The sequence below is a fragment of the Grampus griseus genome (genome assembly GCF_964374135.1).
Source record: "Grampus griseus genome assembly, chromosome: 10".
In the NCBI taxonomy this organism is placed as follows: domain Eukaryota; kingdom Metazoa; phylum Chordata; class Mammalia; order Artiodactyla; family Delphinidae; genus Grampus; species Grampus griseus.
In genome coordinates this window covers 1,485,022-1,510,008 of record NC_139004.1, presented here as the reverse complement: position 1 = coordinate 1,510,008, position 24,987 = coordinate 1,485,022, and the positions used below count along the sequence as shown (strand labels likewise).

Genomic DNA, 24,987 nt, shown 5'->3' with positions numbered 1-24,987 from the left:
CCTTGCAAGCAGCATGCCTGGAGCAAAGACCCGGCATCCCATCCTCTCCTGAGGATCTGGATAAGCCCGCGCAGGCCTTGCCGCTTCAAGGCCCGCCCTTCAGGCGCAGGCACCGCCTACAAGCCCCGCCCCGCCTGGCTCTCGCGCTGCCGGCAGTGGGCGGGGCCTGCTCTGGCTGGGAGGCTGTCGGCGGGGAGGGCGGGGCCTGCCGCCGGCGCGGCGGTGCGTCGGGCGGTGATGCGACTGACGCTGCGCCCGCCAGGCCACAGTCCGGCCGCCCCGCCCCCGGCCCGCCCCGCCGGCCTCCCAGGCGGCCCTGTCAGAGTGCGGCGGCGGGCGGCGCGGGGCTGGTCCTTGTAGCCGGCGAGGAGGCTCCTGCGGCACACCCCCGTCGGTCGGCGCCTCTCTTCAGCGCGCGCGGACATGGCTCAGGCAGCGGCGCGCTGCCCCAGCGCCCGCGGCTCCGGGGACGGCGAGACTGGCAAGCCCAGGAAGGTGGCGCTCATCACGGGCATCACGGGCCAGGTGAGCGGGGGCAGGGGCCGCGGGCACGTGTGCGCTCGGGGCGCCGGTGGGACGGCCGCGGGGGCGCCGGGAGCTCGGGCCGCGGGGAGGCCAGTGCCCGCGTGCGGGGCTCCCTTGCTGCCCGATCCCCTCGCCCGGGTCCCAGGTCGCGGAGGAAGTAAGAGGGAGCGGTGCTGTGCAGTCACAGACCAGGAAATGTTTTCCTGTTTTGTGTTTTCTTACACGTTAAAAGCCCACCTCGCAGGAACTTCCAAGACCGCGGCCGCACCTGGACGTGGGGCAGGCTGGTCCGGGCTCGGGCCGGGTCCCCTCCCTGCCGCAGACCCTCAGGAGTGTCCGGAGCCCGGCCCACGAGCGGCGGGAGGCGCCGGGGCCGGGCCTCTCGGGTCCCCCCCGGGCGGTGGCGGTGCCGACACCCGGTGCTCAGGAAGTGATGGGGTGAATAAAGGTGACCTGATGCGCACGCAGGCTGTGCTTATTACGCGCCGTCACTTGGCTGATAGGACCTCATTTAGTTTTCCCAGCTGCTCTTTGAGGCGGTACTCTTATGTTCTCCACTTCACAGATGGGGAAACCGAAGCCCGCGGTCAAAGCGCTAGGAAGTGTCCAGTTGGGATTCACACTGCTGTCAAACTCTCTGGCAGGAGAAAAGAGGTAGAAACTGCCTAGGCATACAGTCAAAGGGCGTTAGACAGTTGTAACTGCTGGATACCTGATTACTTCCTAGTTACTCATGCATCGTGCTGTGTTTAAGGTAATTACAGTAAACCCCGGTTTGAAAACTGGTGGGAGGGGTGGCGGGGAGGGACAGGGATCTGAGGCTGAGTAAGAGAACCCTCAAAGTCAGTCAAGGGCCTGCATACTTTCAATATTATGGAGAAATTAGTTAAGCTGTTCGTGTAACTCTGTTGGTATGGCTTATGCCTACGGAAGTGGCAGCAGCGTGAATCCATGCAGGTTAGAAGGGAAGCCTTATTTAGAGCCGGAGTGCAGTGGTCGGGTAGGTGCTGAGTGGCCTCCTCCAGGCCGTCTTCCTGAGCTACTCCCTGGCCAGACAGCTCTGGCTCCCCACTTCATTTCCACCTTAAAACCCCTGCTTGAGGGTCAGGCTCCTTCTAACCTCTGCACCAGTATCTCCCACTTCCCTCCAACCCCACCCTGTGCATTGTCCCCTCATCTGTTGGGTGTTGTGCTGGCTTCTGCAGCCCCTGGCACAGTGCTGATCTCTGGTTGCCACGTAAACCCCTGCTGGTGGAGTTCACTGCTCTGCTTCGCATTTATCTCCCAGGACAGTGACTCCCGCCGTGGGTCTCGGAGTGCTGTGAGGTTAATGCAAAGGGTCTGGAGAGCCATACCTGCTGTCCAGTTTCTTAGTCGTGTTGGGTGAGAGCTTGTTGAGCTACTCACTCTGCTGAACATTTTATATATTCCTATGTAAGAGGCAGGTACAGTTTTTGTCCCTATTTTACACCTGGCTTAGTAAGTAAGGTTAAGTATGTTCCCTGAGGGCGCACACCTCATGAGTGTCAGGGCTGAGATCTGAACCCAAGAGTTGCTCTAAGCCATTTTGCTATACTGCCTCTGTGGTAAGCCACCCACGTTAAGTTACAGCCCTGTGTGTGTGTGTGTGTGTGTGAGAGAGAGAGAGAGAGAGAGAGAGAGACGAGACAGAGACAGAGACAGAGACAGGGAGTAGGGGAGAGGAGGGATTGTTTTACTCTAAGAAGAGGTCTCAGATTCAAGGTGAGGTTGAAACCGCTGCTCTGGCCCTTAGGGCTGTCGTGGCCTTTGTGCTAAGATGGGCTCTTGCATGGGTTGTCCCATGTTCGCCCTTGAGAGTGCGTGCAGGTGGCCAGGGTGCCTGTCTGCTTTGCATGTCTAGTGCTCACTGCCAGCAGTCTCTCCAGCTTTCTTCCTCCTGTCTCTTCCTGACAGTAGTTGTGAATCATTCCCGGAGTTTTTTTACCTTATTAAATCACCTCGAAGAAAACCAGGCTGTGCTCTGCATTGCCGCTTCAAGGCCCTCCGCCAGCCATCCCCAGGCCTCACCTCATGGTCTAATTATGCTTGCTCTTTGCTACACCAGGGAGATGTTATTGCTGGTCCCTGAATATTGCTGCCTTGTACCTCCGTGGGGTCGTTATTTTGCGCCTGAATGCCCTCACAAGTCTTACTCCTTTTAACTCAGCTGAAAGCCTCAGCCAAATGCAATCATTCCAGGCTTTGTATTTTCAATTCTTTGTATTTACAGATGTGCAATCCATGTTGGCTACATAGGTAGTTTACATAGCTTAGTTCTTTGGTTTGTTAACTCCTTTAGGGTAGAAACCTTCTTTTGAGCTTACTACCTCCCGTGTGGCTTCACCTAGTGGGCTTCCAAAATGTTGACTTACTCTTCCCATGAACAGAACTTGTCTCTACTGTGTGTCTGCAGGGTGCAAGGCTTGCTTTGTGGCTGCTGGGAGCCAGAGCCTACGTAAGCTGTACTCTCTGCCCTCCAGGATCTCACAGTTTTTGAGGGACTTAATGCACATGTCAAAGTCCGTACTTTACAAATACGTTAGGGGCCACATGCCTGGTTCATCCAACCTCACTGAATGCTGGCAGTAGCAGGGGCTGTGTTTGGGGAGAACAGCGTGTACAGGAGTGTAGAGAGGGGAGAGTTTGGGGGGTCATGAGGACCAAACATAGTAATAATGGGAGGAAAGAGAATTTATTACATTTTGTACCCCTTGCTTATTTCCAAAAAGATTCCGAGGTGGCTTCAATAAAAAAACACAGCGTTGGACCATCCTAAGAAGAATGAAAAAAATAGGAGTCTGCAGTGAAGGCTGTAGAAAGATGGAGGTAGTGTCCCCAGCACTGAGGACGGCTGCCAGGTGGGCATGAAATTCAGCTTTGAGCTTCCTGACCGTCGAGGCAGAGTGGGTGGGCACGTGGAACTTTGCTAGTACTGAACTCTCAGGGGGACACAGCAACATGATGCACAATGAGCTCCATAGAGTCATCTCCTCAGGACGCTCTCGTTACCCCGACGGACTGTGGGAGCACATTTTTCGGTAGGTGGAGACTTCAGAGAACTGAATGGTCAGCGTTTGTGGGTTTTTCCCTTTCTGATATCTGTTATGTCAAGCTAGTCTCTGCCAGGAGCATAGGCAAGTTGGAACTGTAGATTACCTTGTCAGGTGTCCTTGGTACGAAATTAATATTGGTGTTTTAAGTATGGAAGAACTGACACGTTGAGGTCCTCCACACCTACAAGTAGCCTAGGTTTTCCTTAGGAAGCACTTTAGATGTGGTCGGACATCTAAGCAAACACCAATTCCAGAGTTCTGTGCCATGACACATGGAAGGCAAAGCGTTTATCTTTAAATGGTTGGAAAGTTAGTCCTGGTCAAGAGGAGTTGACTTGTCTGCTGTTGGCAGACAACACATTTTTACCAAGTCTTGCGTAGAGGAAAGAGATGGACCCTTTGAGCTGTCAGGCAGATTATTTAAGCCGTAATATTTAGTTTCAGAATTTTATTTTTATGGCCTTATTTTTTATTTTCACTAATTTAATTATTTTCTTTTGAGCATGTTCTAGCTGCCATCAGACGACCATAGCCTTTAAAGAGAGCATGTTTAAAACAGATACCCAGATTCCCTAGACTTAGGTGGCTCTCACAGGCTTTATCTTCTTCATTTAAGAATTAATTTAAGATGCTGGAAAATGGTAATTGAGAATTGGCAGGAAGTACCATTCTTTCCACAGTTTTCCTTATCCCTTCTAAATAATGCTTCAATGGGATCATGATAGATGACGGGGATATTACTTCTTCTGGTTTTACTTTCTAATCCATATTTGGTGTCCCGCAAATTTCTGCATTCTAGTATCGGCATCAGAATCATCATTTGTGTAGATGGAGATTTCGTGAAATGTGATGAGGTCTACTAAAATAGCCACTGGTAATGGCTACATGGAATCTCGGAGCCAAAGCTGTGTCCAGTTCAAGGGAGAGGCCCATGATAGATTAGTGATGTCTGCCTGGGAGAGGGATGGGAGTGATGGCACAGTGCTCTGTCTTTACAGGATTGTGACTCCTTGGGTTTAGGAAACAAGTGTCTTAATCACTTATCCCCTATATCTAGCATAACTGGTAAAGGTTAGGTACTCAAAATATTTCATAATTAAGTCTTTACTTGCTGATGTTTATTATCTTGCAGAAAAGTTGCCTGGAAGTTGTAGAAGTCTGTAGAAATGAGAACAGAATGCAGTTGTTGTTGGTTGGGTAGAAGCAAGGCATTTCAGGGTATCGTGCGGGAATTGGACAGTATATACCCAACATAGTTGCAATTTAGGAGATAAAATGATCTGTTGTAACTTCAGATTTAAAGGATTTAGAAAATACCCATTTCAGGGAAAAAAAGTAACATATCCAGTTTTGTATGATAGATTTCCTACCGTTTTTGTACTCATGTTAACCATTGAATTAAAAAAAATATTCCGTTGTCGTGTGCGTTGAGATCTTCGTACTGGAGTTAAATAACCATCATCGTGTGGAGGAGGAGGGGAGGCTGAGAAGGTGCGATTCCCCAGGTCACACAGCCGGTTAGCACGGGGGCTAGGACTGATCAACACTGTCCTTCACGGACAACGGCAGAGGGGCTGCTTTGAGCCAGAAAAATTGGGGTGAAGGAGTCTATGGTAGTGAAATGTGGAGCATGGTGTTCTGTAAAGTTGAATAATAATAAATTACACCTGGAAAGCCATCAAATCTATTTCAGTATTTAAGGAAAAGGTGCCTTTGTTGTTTTATAACATTTAACATCTTATTTTGACAAAATATTTGCAGTTCGAAAAGATTGAGAGGCAATTAAATAGGAGTCTTTAGTATTTAATTTACGAAGGAAAATTAATAAAATACAGGGAGTAGAGAAGGTGGTTCACGTTCGGCCATTCCTTAGAGAACTCGGACACTCACTTCGTTGGAGGCGTATGCTGTCCCGAGCTAGAGTTGCCTCCGGAGCCTGCAGACTTCTTGAGCATGGCCTGTCTCCCCGTTACGCGCGGAAGCCCAGTGCTTCTGTCTCCATGTGGGGCTTTGGGACTCCAGGGCTGAAATCGAGGGGAGTTTTATTAGTTACCACCTGATCGCTGAGATGAACTAGAAGAACTGCTAATTGTCCTTGTGATCTTGAACGGCTTTCTCTGAGGTGTGGAGTTCTCAACTTGCCTGTCCTTTGAAGCAGCCTTTCCTCAACTTTTGCTAGAGGTTTTCACTAAACTGGGATTATTTGGCTATGATTCCATGTAAAGAATCAGGCTTAAGGAGTGAGGCAAAATGTTTGCCTTTAACCAGGATTCTGGACACTTGGTAGATAATTATCTGGGGGGAGGGCACAGAAAAAATTTGCTGACATTGATAGAATGCTTGCTGTGGGCCAGGCAGTGTGCCCAGCATTTTATATAAATTATCTCATTTAACTGTGGGTGGTAGGTATTTTTACTGTTCTCCCTATACCGAGCAAGGAAACTGAGATTTGGAGAACTTCAGACTTGCCTGAGAACCTCTTGCACCAGTCTTTTCTCAGGACCTTCTCTCCTGTGTCAAGTCAGACTAGCTCTGTTGGCCAGATTGTTGACAAACTGTACAAGTTCACTGCTCTTGAGAAGCAGGTTGTTTTTAAAGGCTGCTTTTTGATTAGTGCTTTACCATGCTGTTTAGGTGATATTAACATTACTAGCCTGTGTGTCTAGGAGAAGTCTGGGGTGAGGGGGGGAAGGGGGGTGGAGGGCTGCTCTCTGAAGCCTGCTGAAGACCCCTGGTGGCTTCTTCCCAGTTCTCTGAGGGTTTTACGGTAAGAAATGGAGATGGGGGAGCAGAGTGGCTTCCCTGCCCACAGACCTCCCGGTGGAGGGTCAAGAGCCAGCAGCCACTTCGTGGGCCCTCAGAAGCGGGCCAGGGCTGCAGCTTGGGTGAGGGCGGTCTGGTTGGAGCCTGTGGCGGCAGAGCTTGCCCGTGGCCCAACGTGCACAGGGACAGCCAGGTCTCTGGGTGGTGGAGGGAGGCGGGCGAGGGCCCTTCTCCACCTGCATGTGGACTGGAGTTACAGCTCCGGGTTCACTTGCTGTGCTTCTTTCCTCTCTGCAGAGTGGGGTTTGTCGTTGCTGTCAAGGCCCAGATTCCTGAGGAGACTAAGAAGTCTCCAGTTCTAGACTCTTGGACGCCGTCATGTAAGCTGGAACATCTTTTGGCCTGCAGAGTGCCCTTAACGGATACTTTGGACTTGCCTTTTCTCCAGGTGGTAGTTTAATCTGAAGAGATGCTTCCCTGACTTGAGAGGACCCTCCTCTCTTCTCTCTTCCAGTAAGCCTTGCATTCGGGCTGAGGGGTGGTTCTCTATTTCATATCCCCAAAATTTCCAGTAGCAATTTGGTGTTTTTTTGTTGTTGTTGTTTTTTGCTTAATTAATCTTTTCTCTTGGAGGCAATTACATTTGGGGGCAGATCGTCCTGTACTTAGTGATAGAAGTACTAGTGCTCATGATTAATTCGGTCGACGGATGTTTGAGTGCCAACGATGTGTCAGGCACTGGGGATACGACAGTGGACAGTGAACAGAACAGACAAAAATGAGCCTCCTGTGACACTCATGTTCTGGGTGGTGATGATAGCAGTGATGGTGGGTGGATGACAGTAATTAAGGTGTGTTGAGCATTCACTCTGTGCCAGGCACCGCTTAGCGGGCTTTACACCTGTTTCCTTTCTGGAGCAAGGGAGCCCTCCTTTGAGGCGGTTTTCTTGTCACCCCTGAGGAACGCAGAGGTTAAACAGGTAGCCCAAAGGTCACTCCCGTCCTTGTTTGCAAAGTCAGAGGTGAAATGTAAATCCCAGTAATTTTATTTTCTATCAAATTTATTGCTAGAATTAACAAATAAATTCTAAGGAGAGGTAAATAGATGGTGTGTCAAATTTGAAAAATAAAGCATATTCAAGAGTTTTTTTTGTTTGTTTTTGCAGTTGTGGAAAGATATGGATTATAGTAGTAAAATAAGGCTGTATTTATCACTACGTTATATGCCTCTTATTTTATTTTCTTTGCTGTCATTTAGGTCACACCGTTAATTAATTCGTTGATGACTTATCTTGCGAACTCCCTAAATGCTGGGACTCTGTCTTGGGACAAGTGGAAGAGGAGTTGGATTTCTTGGCCAGTGTGGGTTTCAGTTACTGCTTAGCTACTTAGGAGCTGCATCGATTTGGGCAGGGTATTTACCTTTGCTGCCAGGTTGGAAGAGTTATTCCTACCGAATAGAAAAGAAGTCTGGCATGGAATAGGGCGTTTGCCCCATGACTAGAATGGACCTCTCTTCACAGAGCTAACCAGATAGTGAGAGTACTCCAATACAGGGAAAGGACATTGAATGTGGAGGGCACCAAAGTCAGCCTTGCTCCGTGGGGGGCATCTATCGCCTAGGGCGGAACGTTCCCTGGGATTTGGAATCAGCCACAGGCTATAAACAGATTTGACGTCTGGTGTGTCTTACAGTGCAAAGCAGATCTGGGGGCTGGTCTTAGCTTCCCGTGTGAGAGGATTGTGGGCAGTGGACTGGACTCTAATCCTCCTTACTGTGATTTGCGGTCCAGGAGGAAAGGTTTGGCATAACTGGGAGTGAGAAGGATGTCTTCAGTCCTGTCCTGCTTTGGTCAAAGACTGTTATGCGGTGAAACTTTTTTTTATGTCTTTACATTATACATAATTAATTGATTAACTGAGGAAAGAGCGTGGACCTGAGAATCAGAGGCTGGGTTTTAACACCAGTTAATTGTATAGCCTTAATTTTTTCTTAATCCATAATACGAAGGGATCACCTGGCGATCTCTAAAGTCTGTTCAGAGTAGAGCGTGCTATAACTTTAGGATTGAACACTAATTATCGCTTATTGTGTGCAAAAAAGTCTTGTATTTAAGCAGTGCAGTCATTTAATATCAGTTTCAAAGCTAAGGCCAATAGGAGAATTAAAAAAAAAGTAAAACCAGTGACTGTTAACTGTAGTGAATTTATAATTAAGTGTGTAAACTGGGAAGAAATTCACATATGAGTTGTATTTTGCTAGAATTTATAAGGTTAAAGCAAGAATTCTGAGCTGTCTGCCCGGGTAGGTTTTACCAAATGAAGTGGTGTTTTGGTGAGGAAGGATTTAAAATTCCTGTTATTTATTTTTTGGATTGAAATATTAAAAAATATAAGAATCTGTATTTTGAGCTTAGTGTTTAATAGTGGAGGGTCTATTCATTCAGTAAATATCTGCTGAGATTTATTCTGGGTTGAGTTAGGTGCTAGGCATATAGCCACCAGCAAGATGGATATGATGTTGTTCTCGAGGAGCTGATAGTCCTGGGGGGACAAGTAATTTGACAGGTAATTTTACAGCATACTAATTGCTATGATAATAATACGAAAGTCACTGAATCACAAGGAGATCTTCCCTTAAATAAAAATGATGCATAGTATCATTAATTCAGCAGATTTACTGAGCATCACTTAGCTTGGAAGTTTCTGGTTATGAATGCCATTGTATTAAAAGGGTTAGCCGTGAGGCCTTTCTGTAGGAAGCTGAGCTGCTGAAGGATCCCCTGTATGCTCTTTTTTTCTTCTTTTTGATGTAGAAATCCTCATAGTCTAGTATTTCGTGAAGGATGTTCCTATTTTCATTCTCACTTTTCTATCTCAAAAGCTGTATTTCCAGCCTTTAACATTTATTCCTTTTGGAGACCTTGCCAGTTATTTGATCAGATATATTTATGTATGCGCCGGGGAATCATAGACCAAGTGAGGAAGCATTTATGAACTGTCAATGTGTGATGACATAACGTAGGGGGCAGGTCAAATTTTTCTTTTTGGCTGATCAAATTTGAGTTTAACAGAATACTCCCAATATAGTAACTAATGGTGAGTTAGTGTCAGCCAGACAATTGATATTTGTTTTAGGGTTTGATAACTAATTTTTGAGTCAGTATTGTAGACAGAGACATAAGAGGTTAAAATCAGATAATTTTGTTTTGTACTAGAATATTAGGTGTACAATTATTTGAACCAGCATATACTTTTAAATGTTTTGTTCCCTGTAGTATCCCCAGCGTGTAAAGTGCAGAGTGTAAGACATGGTACAGGACTCAGAGTAGGTAGGGAAGGAAGCAGACCTGTAGGTGCTGAGGTAAGGGTGCGCCTGTGGCCGTCAGTGTAAGGAGGAGTGGCTTTGCAGCTAGTAGCAGGGAAAGGAGGGTGGTGGGGACTAGTGCAGTTGGGAGGCTCCGTGGGCTGGCCTCAAAGCATGGTCAGATTGGGAGAGGAGGGCGGCGAGGGCCTGGGCTCCCTGCAGAGGGCGGCGTGGGGACGGAGTATGGCAAATAGTATATTCAAAGTCCAGACGTGCAAGTCCTGGGAGGCTTGGAAGAGCAGGTTGAGGGGTGTGGGTTTGATTAAATAAACAGCGGCATGAGTGGAGCCCAGCCTCGGGTGAGTCTGCAACCTGGGCCCAAATCCTGCTTTAAAAAACGTCCTTCCGGGAGTTACTTAATAATCTTGAACCCTAATTCCCTTTTCTTTAAAATGCAGTTAATTATACCCACATCACAAGGTGATGTGCAGATTAGATAGGATGATTTTAATAATGCCTAGTGTGGTGCCTGACACACGCTGCTTATGAAATTCTGGTGCTTATATTTATCACGTGTAATACATGACTTATGTGTGGTACGTTCCCCAGCATGGGGGAGAGTGAGAGGAGAGGGCAGCGTGGTGCAGGCGCACAGAGTGAATTTGAGTAGGAGAGCCAGGAAGACCTGGTAGATTATAAGGATGTAGATGCAGACGACGTTGGTTGTGGAGAAGGAAAGAGAATCAAAGGGACGACGGGACTTTGTGATAAGTTAGGTACGGGGCTGGCTGGGGAGGAAGGGAAGAGTTGGAGATCCCGAGGTTGTTTTGATTTTGGAGGCTGGCTGGGCTGGCTGGCTGGTATCACCATGGCCAGAAATGCTGTCCCTGGGAAGGAACAGCAGTGCTCTGGGGAAGGGAGTGAATTCAGTTCTGTTCCTCTTGAGCGTGAGGTGAGAGCATGACGTTCAAGTTCTAATAACCTGTAAGCCATTTAAAATGTCAGCTTGAAATGCAGGTGAGAGATCCTGGCCACACAGTGTCCCGTCTAGGCCTGGACGCAGCTGTGGATGGGGAAGCCCTGTATTCTGCTCTGCTTGCCCGCCGCCCGGAATGTGCTGTGGTACCTGCCTCCTGGTATTAAAACTAACATTTTCCCCTTTAGTTTCATGATTGAAGTTAACCAGGTTACTTCAGTTATACTTCAATTCTCCCCGCTTTCTTTCTTTCTTTATATTTATTATCTTAGATTTTTATGAGTTTTGATGTTATTGCAAGAATATATTCTAGCAACGTGAATATTTTGTTAAGCAGAGTCTGATTTTTGCACTCAAGGAATGCTTTTTTCTAGGTGAGTCAAGCCTCAGGACTCTGCTCAACAAGATCAAAGGGCTTTTGGGATGAAGCAGTGTGGTTTACGATCCCACACTGCTGATGTGTGACTTTGCTTCACTGTGATATTAGCCATAATATCTTACATTTGTGTATTAATTCGTAGTTCTCAAAGCATTTCCATTGTTCTACATGGTATTCTGGGATGCAGGCAGGGCAGGGGTTGTTTCATTTTAGAGATGACCAGCACCCAGAGTGATGCAGTGACCTGAGTCTCGGCGCTGGCGGCTGTCAGCACAGTAATGCCGAGTTTTTGTTCCTTCTTCCGGATCTCACAGTCTGCTAGGGTTAATTCAATTTAGCTTTCTTCTGCATTCCCTCACCAGTGTTTTACTCCAGGCTGGTGTTTTTCTTTACTGTTTCATAAACAGCCTATGCAGGCAGAGTAATGCTCCCACCCCAAGGTGTCTACATCCTCGTCCCTGGAACCTGTGACTGTGTTACCTCTCGTGGCAACAGGGACTTTGCAGATGTGGTTAAAATCAGGATCTTGAGATGAGAGATGATCCTGACTTACCTGGGATCTGGCATCGTGGAGGTCCTTCAGTGGGGAGGAGGGAGACAGAGGTGTCAGAAAAGACAGCCTTGTGAGGAAGGTTCAGCCGGCCAGGGCTGGCTTTGCAGACAGAAGGGGCCACAGCCAAGCGGCACGGGTGGTTTCCGAAAGCTGGGAGAGGCCATGGGATCCTCCCTGGAGCCTCCAGAAAGCAACGGAGGCTGACTGACAAGGCAGATTTCAGACCTCCGATCTGCTGAATTGGGAGGTAGGGAATGGGGGCTGTTTTAAGCCACTGTGGTTTATGGTCATTTGTTACATTTATGGAAATTTGTTACAGCAGCAAAGAGAGACTGGTCGGCAGATGATATGCTTGTTCCCACTTTGCTCTTACTGGGAATTCTCTCTTGCTTTGGCCTGTTCACATGTATTTGTCTTCAGATTCTAGTTTCCTTCACATTCCAGCCCTCATTCATTTCCTTCATCTTGGAATTCTTTGCACATTTTAAGTTATCCTGCAAATATTTTTGCATGCCTTCTGCTGGTAAGCAATATATTCCTTCCTTTGGTATTATGGAGAACACCCATTGTCCCTGTTTTCAAGGAACCTCATCTAATGAGGAGCATTAATGGATCATTTCAACAAATATTTATTTAACACCGAGCTCTGTGGTAGGCACTTTAATAGCCAATTGAATTTATGCCAATTTGTTCCTAATAAAAAAGCTGTTCTATCATCACCATCATTATTGTTATATAAATACAGAGTTCTCCTGTTTTAATTGTTTGTTTGCTTACTTTTTAGATTCCACATGTAAGTGAAAACAGCAGAGACAGACTCACAGATACAGAGAACAGATTAGTGGTGATCAGAGGGGAGAGGGGTCGGGGTAGGGGCAGAATAGGTGAAGGAGGTTAAGACGTACAGACTACTAGGTATAAAATTAATAAGTTACAAGGATGTAATGTACAGCACAGGGAATATAGCCTGTACTTTATAATAACTTTGTCTAGAGTATAATCTGTAAAAATATCAAATTACTATGTTGGACACCTGAAACTTAATATAATATTGCAAGTCAACACCAAAAATACAAAAAAATAAAAACTCCACAGACTCCTCCGTTGTTGGCTTTGAGGAGGCAAGTGGCCTTGTTGGCAGGGAACTGTGGATGGCACCTAGGAGCTAGGGTGGTCTCTGGGTGACAGCCAGCAGGACGGTAAGGCCTTTGGTCCTAGAGCCACCGTGATTGAATTCCGTCGACAAATGGAGTGAACCCTTAGATCCACTCAGGCGTTGGATGAGACTTGACACCTGGCTTGTAACCTAGAGATGACCTGGCTAAGCACGCCAGGCTCCAGATGCATAGAAAATGTGTGCTAGTCAGTGTGGGGAGATTGAAGCTGCCGAGTGTGTGGTAACAGGGTTCTGCAGCAGTGGGTGACGGGTCTGAGCCCTGACCTTGCATAGCACGTGCAGAAACGGCTCAGAGAGTGTCCAAGCCGCTTGAGCAGTGTCAGTGCGTGCTGTGGTCATCCACACGAGCAGGACAGCCAGTGGGGCTGTTGTGATTCGATTCCCGTGGTGTAAGTGCCTTTCACAGTGAGAAGTGCTGAGAAGCAGTGTTGCGGTTTGATGTTTCGGAATTCCGCTGGGAATGAGGAGAAGATGCTCTTGCTGGGCCCTGTTTTGGGTCTAGGGGAATGAGCGAGGAGGAGTCCTGAAGATCAGCAGGTCCCAGATTTCACAGACCGTTAAAAACTCGAGAATGATACACGGTGGCCAAGCTTTTATCTTGAAAGTAAGAGCCTTCAGAGTAGCAAATTCCTATCTGCTACCAGTACCACCAAAATGTAACAAGGGTGTGTCGTCAGAATAAAGAGCAGTCGCCACATTACACACTCTTGGCTGTGTGGCCTACTTTAGTGTGTCCATTTTTCTCATTTTGTAAAGGAATGGGTTACAGTGTGTCACGGATCGGCCTTGGTCTATTGACTACGTTTGGGACACCATTGAAAATTGTTTTATTAAAAAAAAGTTATTCACTTGTCTGATTCTCAGGACTCAAATATAAGTCTCCTGGCCTGCGGTGACCATGTTTTCTGGACCCCAGGGTAAGATACCTCCCATGACTATATGCCCTAGAGCAGGCTGAACACTGGAAACCAGGGGCGTCGGAAAGAGTGTGGAGTTACTGTCCGTAGAATACTGTGCCCACCAAATACTGAGCCCCATGAAAGGTGCCTGGTGAGCATTAGTGAGCTGGTGGTTTGAAATTTCATTTTTTGCCATGTTCTTTGGTGCTCTGGGCAGACTCCCACCTCCCAGAGAAGACCAGCAGCAGCCCGTAGAGCCAGGATCCCAGTTCATCCTGACAGCTCTGGTCCTGGGGCTGTCCTTTGAGTGTGCTTGGAAGGAATATGCAAATTACTGCTGTGTTGTTTCAAGTTTAACTTGGGAACCTGAAACTGAAATCAAGTTTGGGGAGCTTCTGAGTGGTTTTGACCTGGTTTTGTGAGGTTGGTCAACCCCCCGGGTATGTGGGCAGCGGGTATTAAGTGAATTTCTCAAGGGTGAAATAGGAAGATTGGGGGGGGGTTGTTTTTGAGGAGAGGTGATAAAAATAATGGATTTTTCGGAGAGTTTTGCTTTTCTGCATTTAAATATAAACCTTGGAAAGGAGACATAGAAGTTAGAACAAATACTGAACTGTTTCTATTCTTGTTTTTTTTTTCTTTCAGCTGTTTTGTGGACTGTAGTGGTTTTTCATTTCACCCCCTCATCCATTTTGCTATTTTGACTAATTTAGGAAGTTTTGGATTATTTCAGCTTATACAGTATTTTCTTTCCATTGAGTTGTCTTTTAATCTTTACTAATGTTTGAGCATATAGATTTTAAGCTATTTAAACATAGCATAACCAAAAGTTTTTACTATTGCCAGACTGTTATTATAGGAATTTTGGGTTTAATTCCTAAAAACAAGGGTGTGTTTTAGAAGGAATTGTTTCGTGGAGACAAGGCCATTGATTGGGAGCCAAGCTGGAGGTCTTAGAAGACCCTCTGTATGGGGCACTGCGCTTAGTAGAGGCTTAGGGTCGGGTCCAGGAAACCTGACATTCCTGCTGGGCTTTTTGAACCACACAGCCCACTTCTCCTGTATGGGCTGATTTTCTTCTCTTTAAATATGCTTTCCGGAACAGGGGTGAATACACGTATGGAGTGAGGATTTGGACGTCTCCCTTTGCTTTCCTAGCTTGGAGTCTCCAGCTGGTATAATGGAAACTGGACTTGAGGAGGATGTTGACCATTGTGGATGACGTCCACCATCGCTTGGGCTTGGGAAGGACTTGGGGAATTCGCCACTTGCCAGGCTCTTCAGAGGAGTCTCCAGGTGGCCTGGGCCCCGAGTTGGGGAGCAGAGGGGCTCGTGGGCTGGTGCCTGGCTTTCCCTGTAGGACGGATGGCGTGGGCACCAGAACCGGGCAGGTGGGAACAGGTGTGCGAGCCTGTGCTTGGGGAACTGTAGGTGATCTCTGGGCAGCCGTGCATGTGGCTGAGCCCCGAGGGATCTGGCCCCACCTTGTCCTCACTTGCTGGCGTGGCCACTGAGATCCAGACACCCCTGCGACCCGAGGTGCACCTGTGCAGAACTGCCCTTTATTCTAGAATCCCAAGGAAACAGCCCTGGCCTGTTCACCCAGTCCTTCAGTCCACCCAGTCCTTCAGCTGCACTGGGTTTCACCTGTCACCTCACTCACTGCACGCATCTCGGCAGTTCCTGCTGAGGTTTCTTTTCTCCTGCTCACTCTCTAGGAATTACTGACATTCTCACTGGAATCAGTGATTTCTCTAGATTTGGGGCTCATTCCAAAAGAATACTCTGTTTTTCTTTTTGGTGTTTTGACCTTTGATTTCAGGCTGAAGTAGGAACTGTCTATAAAGCGTGGGCAGCTCTCGACGTTGGTGGCACATAGAGTCACGTGGGGAGCTTGAAAAAGTCTTGGCTCTTCCATATTCAGTTTGCTGGGCTTCGGGTGGGACTTACATTTGGCTGTTTGTAGAAATGATCCCAGTGATTCAAGAGCGAGCTTGAGCAGAGAACCGCCCATTAAAGCAGATTGCGGTAGTGACTTGAAGATGAAGCTATTCTTTTCCTTAACACTTTCCCAACTTTTAAAAGTCGTGATACAGGCTTACTATAGAAAAATTGGAAAGTTTAAGAAGGTATAAAGTATTAGGGGGAAAAAACCCACCACCATAATTATACCAGTCAGAACCACTCATCGGCAGCATTATTATTATTATTATTATTTACTGTTTTGTCTGTTTCGGATTCGCTTCACTGCCTTCCAGCAAGTGTTACTGCCTAGGGTGGGATAGGCTCTTACGGTGGCTCTGGAATTGTTCTGAAAGCTTCTGAATGTGTGGGAGTTAGCAAGGACGGGTTGAGTATGAGGGCCTGTAGGAGGCTGTGGAGCATACCTTGGATTTCAAGGGTGAGGAAACTCCATCTTCAAGATTCCACATCACATGACCCACGCGGCACCTCCTTGGCCTCTGTTACAGTCGTCACAGACGTCTGCTTGTATATTTTGGTTCACATGTTGTTTGTATTGGTTTTCTATTTTGAGTGAGATTATGTAATTTAGGGGAATAAATGCAAATAGGATCAGAGTTCATTAGTTTTGACATGTGAAATGCAAACACTTTAAAGAAAAACTCCTGTAATGTTTGTCGAAGACTGCAATTTCAGACACTCATGTTCCGTCAGTGCTCGTCCTGCAGGGAGGTTTTGATACCTTTGTTCTTGGGACTGTTGCTCTTGGTCTGTTTTTCAGTTAACTTTTTTTAATGGTATACTCTACGAAAGCACTTCATTAACTTGATTTATTAATATTTCAATTTAATTATAACACATAGCAATGCCAGGATTTGGTTGCACTTTTATTCTTACGCACAATTATTGTGTGTAAATCCAACTCTTAGATCTGGCTGGTGGTGGTCCTGATCTCTCTGGTGTGCTGTAGCTCTGACGTATACTTACAGAGTTTGTGGACTGCACCCTGGGCCTCTCTGTAGAGGAGACTCTCACTTCACAGGTTTTCTGTTATTTCTACCCAAGAAGCAGGATTCTGCACCCGAGGCCAGTCCCGAGAAAAGACAAGCATGTGGTTGGTGAGTGTGCAGAACAGGGCGAGCCCTGGGATCGCTCCGCGTCCTGGGAGGATGACGGTGGAGGGTCCCACCTGGCTGAGGGCAGGGCTCTCTGGGTTTCTCAGTGGATTTCCTCCTCTTGAAACTTGGTTTCGTGGAGACGTGGTGAAGTGTTGGAAAGTCAGATGAGCACAGGGTGGAGATCTTGGCTGCTAGCCTGGCCGGGTGTCATCTTTTAGAAATGGTCCCTTGCATGATTATTTATTTTCTCTCTCCCTCCTCGTAGTTTTCTCCTTCCCCCCGTCTCTTTCTTTTTTACAGTCGTCTACCCCCTCCCCCTGCACACACGCACTTTTCCCCCAGTTCTTCAGGTGAGGCCTTAGGGCTTGGGGTGGGAGCAGCTTATCATGGGGACAGAGTTCACCTGCCCAAATGGCAGAGCTGTAGTGGCAGGACTTTTGTGGGTGGTAATTGTGCCTTAGGAGAGTTGAGAAAGCAAGTAGTGGATTCTTATTTAAATAGCCCTGGAAGGGGCATTAAGGATGTTTGCAGGTCTTGGTCCAGATGGAAGCTGGCACTGGCCTGAATCCACCCCTCTCCTTTCACCCTTTAAGCATTTCCTTATTCTACTCTGTTAGTGCTTTGCAATCATCCCCTTCTGATCCCTAGCTTAGTGTGTAATTACAGGTGCTTTTCTGCTTCCTTTTTGCTGCGATATTGATCATCAGTGTTGGTCTATAGCAAACACACTGATCCGGATGCAAACCGGAAAGTCTGAGGGCTAGTGATGATTCACCACTTACACAGAGCAGCCTGACCGGCCAGGATGGGCTGCGCGAACGAGAGCCGGGTAGAGGCAGGGCCTTCACCCAGCTTAGAGGGGCCCCTGGGAGGCTCTGGGTCTGGTTTTGGGACTTTGAGACCCGCAACGGTTCCCCTCTGGGGACCTCGGTTTCTTAATCTATCGAATGAAGATAATTAACCCTTAATTGCAGGGTTGTTGGCCCATAGGATAGTTTATAGTAAGTGGTATGGCAGTTATAATCTGAAACACCTTAAAATGTACACACATTAAAATATATTAAGTACCCAAAATTACAGTCGTACATATTTAAAATTATTGAAGCGTTATCAGATGGGAAGGATAAAAATTAAGGTAATGTTAATGTCCTGTGCTCTCTGAGGTGGATAGAGTAAGCACCTGCTTTCCATTCTGGGATGTGAAAGTATGTTGCAAAAATGAGTCCCTTAATTTCTGGCGGAGACAGGCTCTTCTTAATTCAAGAAACAGTGTATAAACGCAAATGTTTAGTAATTCCCGAGATTCTGATCTAACTGCTTTGCCTTTGTCTTGCACTTCTTGGGGGCGGATGTTTCCATTCTTTGGTTTTCCTCTGTATCTGGGAGGAGAGGGGACTTTGGTTGGTCTGCGGCACAGAAGGATGGGGTTCATTTGGTTTTTTATCCCTTTCCTTTGACCTCCCAATTTCCAGGGGCTGGGTTCTGGGCATCTTGGTATTCAGATAAATGTTTTGTAACCCTTCAGCTTTCTTTTCCTCTTGTTCCCTGAGGTTTTCGTTACAACTCTGCAGATGTTTTTAAAAAAGGGGTGAGTGAGAAAATGACTTATCAGGCTTGGGATGGGGTGTTTGCTGTGCCACTGAGAAGGGCGCTGCTGTGGTAAGGTGTGACCTCAGGGCACACCCACGGGCCACGCGTCATGTAACGCTGGCTGTTAGCAGTGCCAGCCCTCTCTCACCAACTTTGCAACCAGAGAGCATCTGTTTTCAGTCAGTTTGTCTTTCAGACACAGATGGAATACTTCCAGAGCCTAAATGAACTTGATTAAAATGTTGCCTGGCTTTTTTTTATCATCTGGAGCAAAGCCCATCTTGTCTTTCCTTCTTTCAAAGAAGGTCTGTTGTTTCTTGATGGGCTTCGGCTCGGGTTCATCCTGCAAGTGTTCCCCCCGCAGGCTGTGTTCCTCCCACAGGCTGTGTGCCCAGGGTCCTGGTGGGGCTGGGAAGGTCAGAGAAGAGGAAGAGCCACCTTGCCCTCAAGGAGCTCACTTATTTGTATCAAAATGCCCTGAACTCAGCTACTCACATCAAGAGACATTTTACTTATAATCTAGGTAGTACTGGGATTATGAACAGCAGCAAAAACATGTCCAGGGCTTACATGTGCCAAGCCCTGTGTGCTAAGATCTTTGCATCTTTAATCCTCACAAGGGTACCATCGCTTTATAAGTCATTTACAAAATTATTATAAGCATCGTTTGATGTTTACTGTTTAAACATAGGGTATAACAAAGCGTTGGGGGACCTTTTTCCCACCTTATACCCCAGTAAAAGACTTAATTCAAAAGCAAGTTGGTGAAATTATATATCTCCTTTAAAATTAAACAACAAACCACAAATATAAACCTTCTCCTAATAGTAAAATACTGTATTATATACCATGCGCTATTACGTTTTATTATATAAATATGGTATTGCAGCAACATTACAGTATATTAAAGATATGCTGCAGGCCTGTATTACAGGAAAGCTCCTGTAACAGCTCCCCAGCTCTCCTTACTTAGGAGAGCAAGGCGGGGGGAGTGAGGCCTCCAGCCAGAAGAGAAGAGGAAGCCCAGGGGGAAGGGCAGTCTTCCTAGCGATGGGTTAGGGCGGCCGGTGGGAACGGAAGCGGGGTGGGAAGGAGGCGGAGGGCGGGGGCAGCGGGGCGCCGGTGGGCGCAGAGAGGCGCAGGAGGTTTTAAGCGGATTCCGAGGTGTCACAGCCCAGGCTTAGAGAAACGGCTCAGGTGCTCGGCCCGCCCTCCCGCTGAACTGCCCCCCAGGTGCCACTGAGGCCTGGGAGCGGCAGCCGCAGCCCACCTCCCTGGGCTGGCCCTGGGCCCCCGTCGGGGTGCGCGGGGCAGGGCGCCCCGTGGGCCCCTGCGCACAGTGCCAGGTGGTAAATGCTGGGCTTGGGCCCAGGGGCGCGGTGAGAGGAGGCCCCCAGCAGGGGAGGGCCGAGTTCAGGTTCTTTGAGGAGGACCGAGTGGGTGGGGTCCCGCCAGGCAGGGGCAGCTGCTGGCGGGAGGTTGAGGTGTGCCCTGCGAACGCGTATGCAGTGCCATGTGGAGGGGCGCGCCTGGCCTCAGTGACCCCGTTCGTCCTCGGAAACAACGCTCCCACGTAGGAGGACTGACAGTAGCGCGTCTAAGTGAGGCAGGGTTCTTTGGGGTTTTCTTTTTATTAACTCATCTTGGATTACGGACTGTTTCGACTAAAGCCTGGATCTTTCTCCGCAGAAAAGCATGAGTGCAGTAAGTGCGTGCACATGTATACTTATACGCTCACACACGCGCGCGCACACACAGCCCTGCGGGGCTCCTGGAGCACGTGCGTCTTCCTCTAAGTCACAGTCGGTTTCCTATGAGCTTGAGCCAATGGAGAGCAAGCTTCTCTAAAAATGTTCGCATTTAATTTATCATAAATCTAGGAATTACAAAACGAGATTGGCGCTTGTTCGCTTCGCAGAGCTTAGCCTTAGGCGCGTATTTCCGAACCTTAAATACTAGAAAATTAGAAATGAAAATTATTTCATGATATGAGTCCTTTAAAGTGGTATATATTTTCCCCTTTTTAAAAAAATTTAATCCCCAATACTTAATGTTTTCATTTATATTCTGCCTTATCCTGAAAATGATTTAAGGCAATTTTATTTGTTAATTTAAACTTTTCATTAAGGAAATTTTCAAAGATATACTAGAGTAGAAATCATAGCAGAATGGGCCTCTACATACCTGCCACTTACATACAACAATTATTAGCTTGCAGCAAAATTTATTTCAGGTGTAGCTCTATATTTTTCCATGACCCCCCCCTCCCAAAATTTTAACAGTAAATTCTGGGCACATTATTACAGCCGTATTTAGTATAGTATTTATCTGTAAATGGTCCTCTTACAAAATAGCTATATTGACATTATTGTATTTAATAACTTAATGATAATTAATATAATCAGATATTTGTCGGTATTCAGATGTCCCCAGTTGTCTCATAATTGTTTTTAGTAACTTGTTTGTTTGCCCCAGGGTCCTAATAAGGTCCGTGCTGATGTCTCTTAACTCTTAGAATCTCCTCCTTAAACCACTTCCCTCCTTTCCTCCCTTCTCGCCTCCTTGTTGCTTTTCCCCCCATCCTTCTCTCCCTTCTCCCCTCTGTCTCTGTCTCTCTCTCTCAATGTCTCTGTCTCTCTCTGCCTCTGTGTCTGTCTTTCACTGTCTGTGTCTCTCTCTCTGTCTGTCTCTGACTCTCTGTCACATCTCTTGGTTGAAGATACCGGGCTGTTTTCTGTGTCCTGTTTCCGTAGTTTGACTTCGGCTGGTTCATTCCGGGGTGCTCTTTCTTTCATTCCTGGCACTTCCTATGATTTGGTGTTTAGGGTTAAAGGCTCGATCAAGTTCAGTCTTGGTTTGGGGGTGGGTGAGGGCAAGAGTAACTCACACCTGGTCTTGTGTACTCCTGTTAGGAGGCGTGTACTGTCTTGTTTTTCTTGTAGTGTCAGCAGCCATTGAGGGTCATCATCAAGATCCATTATTTTATTAGCGGTTGCGAAGTGGTGATAATTGGATTCTGTAATTCCTTCTTCACTGATTAGCTGAAATCCCTCTAAAAAGAGAAGCTTGCAAGTATTTGGTTACCCTGAGATATAGGAAAGGCAAAACAAATAATCAGTTCTTTCTCTGTATCAGTTTTTAGTGCGTTCTTCCATACCATTCTCTAATGACCAACTTCTTTTTGGATCTTTATGAACTCACGGAATTAAATATTCTCTGTGTATTCCAGTCCCTGTGTCTTGCTGATGCTCCCGTGGCCTCATCTGTGGCCTGGGGAGCCTTTGCATTCGGCCTCTGCAGCCTCTGGTGCAGCCTTGGTGGTCTCGGCTTCCGTTGCTCTCTAAGGGGACAGGGCAATCCATGTGTTTTTCTGCTCCGAATCTGGAATCAGTTATTTTTCCAAGGAGCTCAAGGGCAGGTTTATTTTAATTTTGAAAGTCTTTAAGTAAAAAATGAACAGTCTTTACTGTGTTTATTCTGCTGCTGCTGTGCTGCTGCTAAACCATTGATTTTGTTGAACGTCCGCAGTGTCCGGAGCGTCCTGGCTCCCCTTGCTCGGGCAGCTGGTGCAGTGCTTTGCACGTGATAGGGGCTGAATACGTGTTGGCCACGTTGTTGTACCGAATGTTTCATTCGACCAGAAGCCCCTGGGTAGTGGTGGCTCTGTCCTTCTGCCTTCGAGGGCGGGTCCCGCTGCCCTCACCGGTGGCTCGGCGGTGGCGCATGTGCCTCGTGCTGCGAGCCGGGCCTGCAGCTCCCACACCCCGCGGCTCCGCCTGCATCTCCCCGAACCGGCCTGCCACCCCTTCCTCTGGCCGCCTCTGCAACCCCTCGCTGCCTGTCCTCCCGCGTCCCCGCGGGACGGGCCTGCTCCTGCGGCTCTGGGTGCACTGGGACGCAGCCCCTGGCTGGTGGCCTCCGATGGCCTCCTTGGTGGCACTGCGACCAGCTGCGCCCTAGGCCTGCTCGTTTGGTGGTGCTTCTGCCCTTCCAGGCCTGCGTGGTTTCATTGTGTTGTTTACCTGTGCCCCCCACCCCCCAATAATAGAATTATTTCCTGTACCTTTATGACAAAATAAATTTGTATCTTATCTGCTCTCTTTTCAAAGTGAGTTCACATCAGACTCTCATTTAATTCCCAAAGCTGCTTTTCCAGACAGGTGGGTCTGTATTGTTATTCTCGTTTTACGAATGAAGAAAATGGAAGGCAGAAAGCTTCCTGGGCCTCGGGTCCCCCGTTAGTACCTGACAGATTGAGGAGCCTCGGGAATCAGGACTCAGCGCTGCAGAGGTTGCCTCGGGCCGCTCCGATGGCCGCACATCAGGGGGCTCCTCCGTGCAGAAGAGTGGAGCCGCTCTTGAGTCACGGTGTCTAGAGTGGCTTTTTCCTGAGAGAGATTTGCTCCCTACTGTTGAACTTTTTCTTTGCATCAGGGTTTTATGATTTCTAATACATACTGTGAACAGATATTTGCAGGGAGAGCCTGTGCTCCCTTTAGTGAGTTAAAAAATACTGGGAAATAAGGTATAGTGGGGAGTATTTTTTTTTACTTCTGTGACCCTGAGGTTCTTATGTCACCTGGAGAGGGAGTAACCTAGAGAAGAGAAGTGAAAAGGAGAAGAGCACACAGAAGAAATGATAGGAAAAGATGGTGCTTTTCTTTTTAAAATTTTAAAGTGATTTTTTTTTTTTAAAAAGCAGAACTACCTATTCAGAAAATAACTGCTCTTTTTACTTTTTAGGAAGATAACAATGTGCCCTACAGTCTGAGGTCAGAGTCTGTGTCGGGCTACACACAAATGTAAGATTATCTTAAGGTCACTCTCAAGTAGTAAACTCAGTGTTTCTAATTTTTCAAAAAGTTAATGTAACTTTCATATACTGAAAAAGATAACTAAAAGAAAAAGAGTAAGCAGGCCCTTTCTACTGCACAGCCTACCTAGGATGTTTTCTCCAGCAGTTACACTCTTTATAGGAATTTTATAGAAACCTGAGTTCGGGATTGTGCCATTTTCAGAGAATTTGTGTGTTTAAGTTTTAACCGTATGAGGAGTATCCTGTAACTAAAATTATGTTCTAAAAATGGTTGTAATGTTCTTGAAATTTTGTGCCTTTGAGTTTTTCGTTTCTTTTCCTGTCATACATATTCTTCGAAATTGTAGTCCTGCAAATGCTCCTGCTGAAGCAGTGTTTTGTCTAAGTTTGGGAAATTCTAAATCATTAACATGTTCGTGTGCTTGCCCCTTTAAGTCGTTGAGAAAGACCTTCTCGAACTCTAACTTTCCCAAGTAGAAAATAACATTCAGGCCACTTAAGGAGTTAGTTGAGGTATTGCTATTTTATAATTAAATCCAGATGTTAAAAAAAGTTCATGTCAGAGGTGGTGTAACTTTTCTTTATCACATCACAAAATATCACATCTAGTTGACTTTTTAATCAATTGAATTACAGAGCAATTTAACACAGGTTCTAAATGAAAAACAAGTAGGTACTATAAAATTCTCCACACAGTTCTACTATATTTATTTAATTGAATGAACTATAATTCAGAAGGGATGGGTTAAATTATCAGTTGTTGAAAGTTTAATTAAATTTTAGGTGACCGAACTGGGAAAAGTGGTGGGAAAGTTGCTGATCTATTATCTTACAAGAGTACTTAATTGTATTTCCCATTTTGGCTTACCTGACAGATTAGAAGTCTTGTTTCCAAGTGGAATAAATATTTATGGGGATTTAGAATTGTGTAGTAGTTTTCTGGACTCATTTTCACTAATGTTTTCTGATCCTGTAGCATAGAAGATTTTAATAATACTAACATGAAAAAAATGATTGTTTTTTTGCCTTACAGGTCCTTTGGGAGTTTAAAAAAATTGCCTACTGCTTTTTTGAGGGATAAATGTCACTAAAAAGGAGCATCTTTGGGTTTTTTCTTTTAATGTTTATTTTATTTTTTTATTTATTCGGTTGTGCCGGGTCTTGGTTATGGCAGGTGGGCTCCTTAGTTGTGGCAGGTGTGCTCCTTAGTTGCGTCTCGCCTGCTCCTTAGTTGTGGCATGGGAACTTTTAGTTGCGGCATGCATGTGAGATCTAGTTCCCTGACCAGGCATCGAACCTGGGCCCCCTGCATTGGGAGCGTGGAGTCTTACCCGCTGCGGCACCAGGTAAGTCCCCAGAAAGGAGCATCTTTGGACATAAGCCCTACTTAAACATGTAGGACAGATAGCACTACTGTCCTGGTCTTATCTAAAGCTTAAAAGGCAAGTTTGGGGATTACAGGAGAAAGAATCATTGAAAATGCTATCAGAACGCGTTGAAAATAATCATATGTTATTTGAAAAACAGATACTTGTCAAATATTCTCCCCGGGAATAAGGTAATTACTTCTTCAACAAGTGGTTGGTGAGCGTCCTCTGGGCTCTGGCCCAGGGCTAAGAACAGGAGTAGCAGCCAGAGGGAGGCTCGGCCTCAGTGGTTAAGAACCCATGTAAAGGACCTTACACAGGCACCCCCCGAACAGCTTTCCTCTGCTTCTGGGATCGTGGTGGGAGGGCAGACGTTATAGACAAGTAAACAGATAAGGCTGCTGTTAGGAAGTCATCACGCTTCAAAAGTGATGAGCCGCGTGTGATTTGAGGGGTGCAGGGTGGCTGAAGCACCTCCAGG

The 24,987-nt window shown here is 46.7% G+C and overlaps 1 protein-coding gene across 1 annotated transcript in view; it reads left to right on the top strand.

The window, feature by feature from the left end:
• Window positions 1–291: 291 nt before the first annotated feature.
• GMDS (GDP-mannose 4,6-dehydratase) overlaps window positions 292–24,987 on the top strand; it is a 481,487-nt gene continuing 456,791 nt past the window's right edge. The window contains exon 1 of the mRNA XM_082663621.1: window positions 292–525. Coding sequence (XP_082519747.1) covers window positions 424–525 — 102 coding nt within the window. The 5' untranslated portion in view covers window positions 292–423. The remainder of the gene's footprint in view (window positions 526–24,987) is intronic.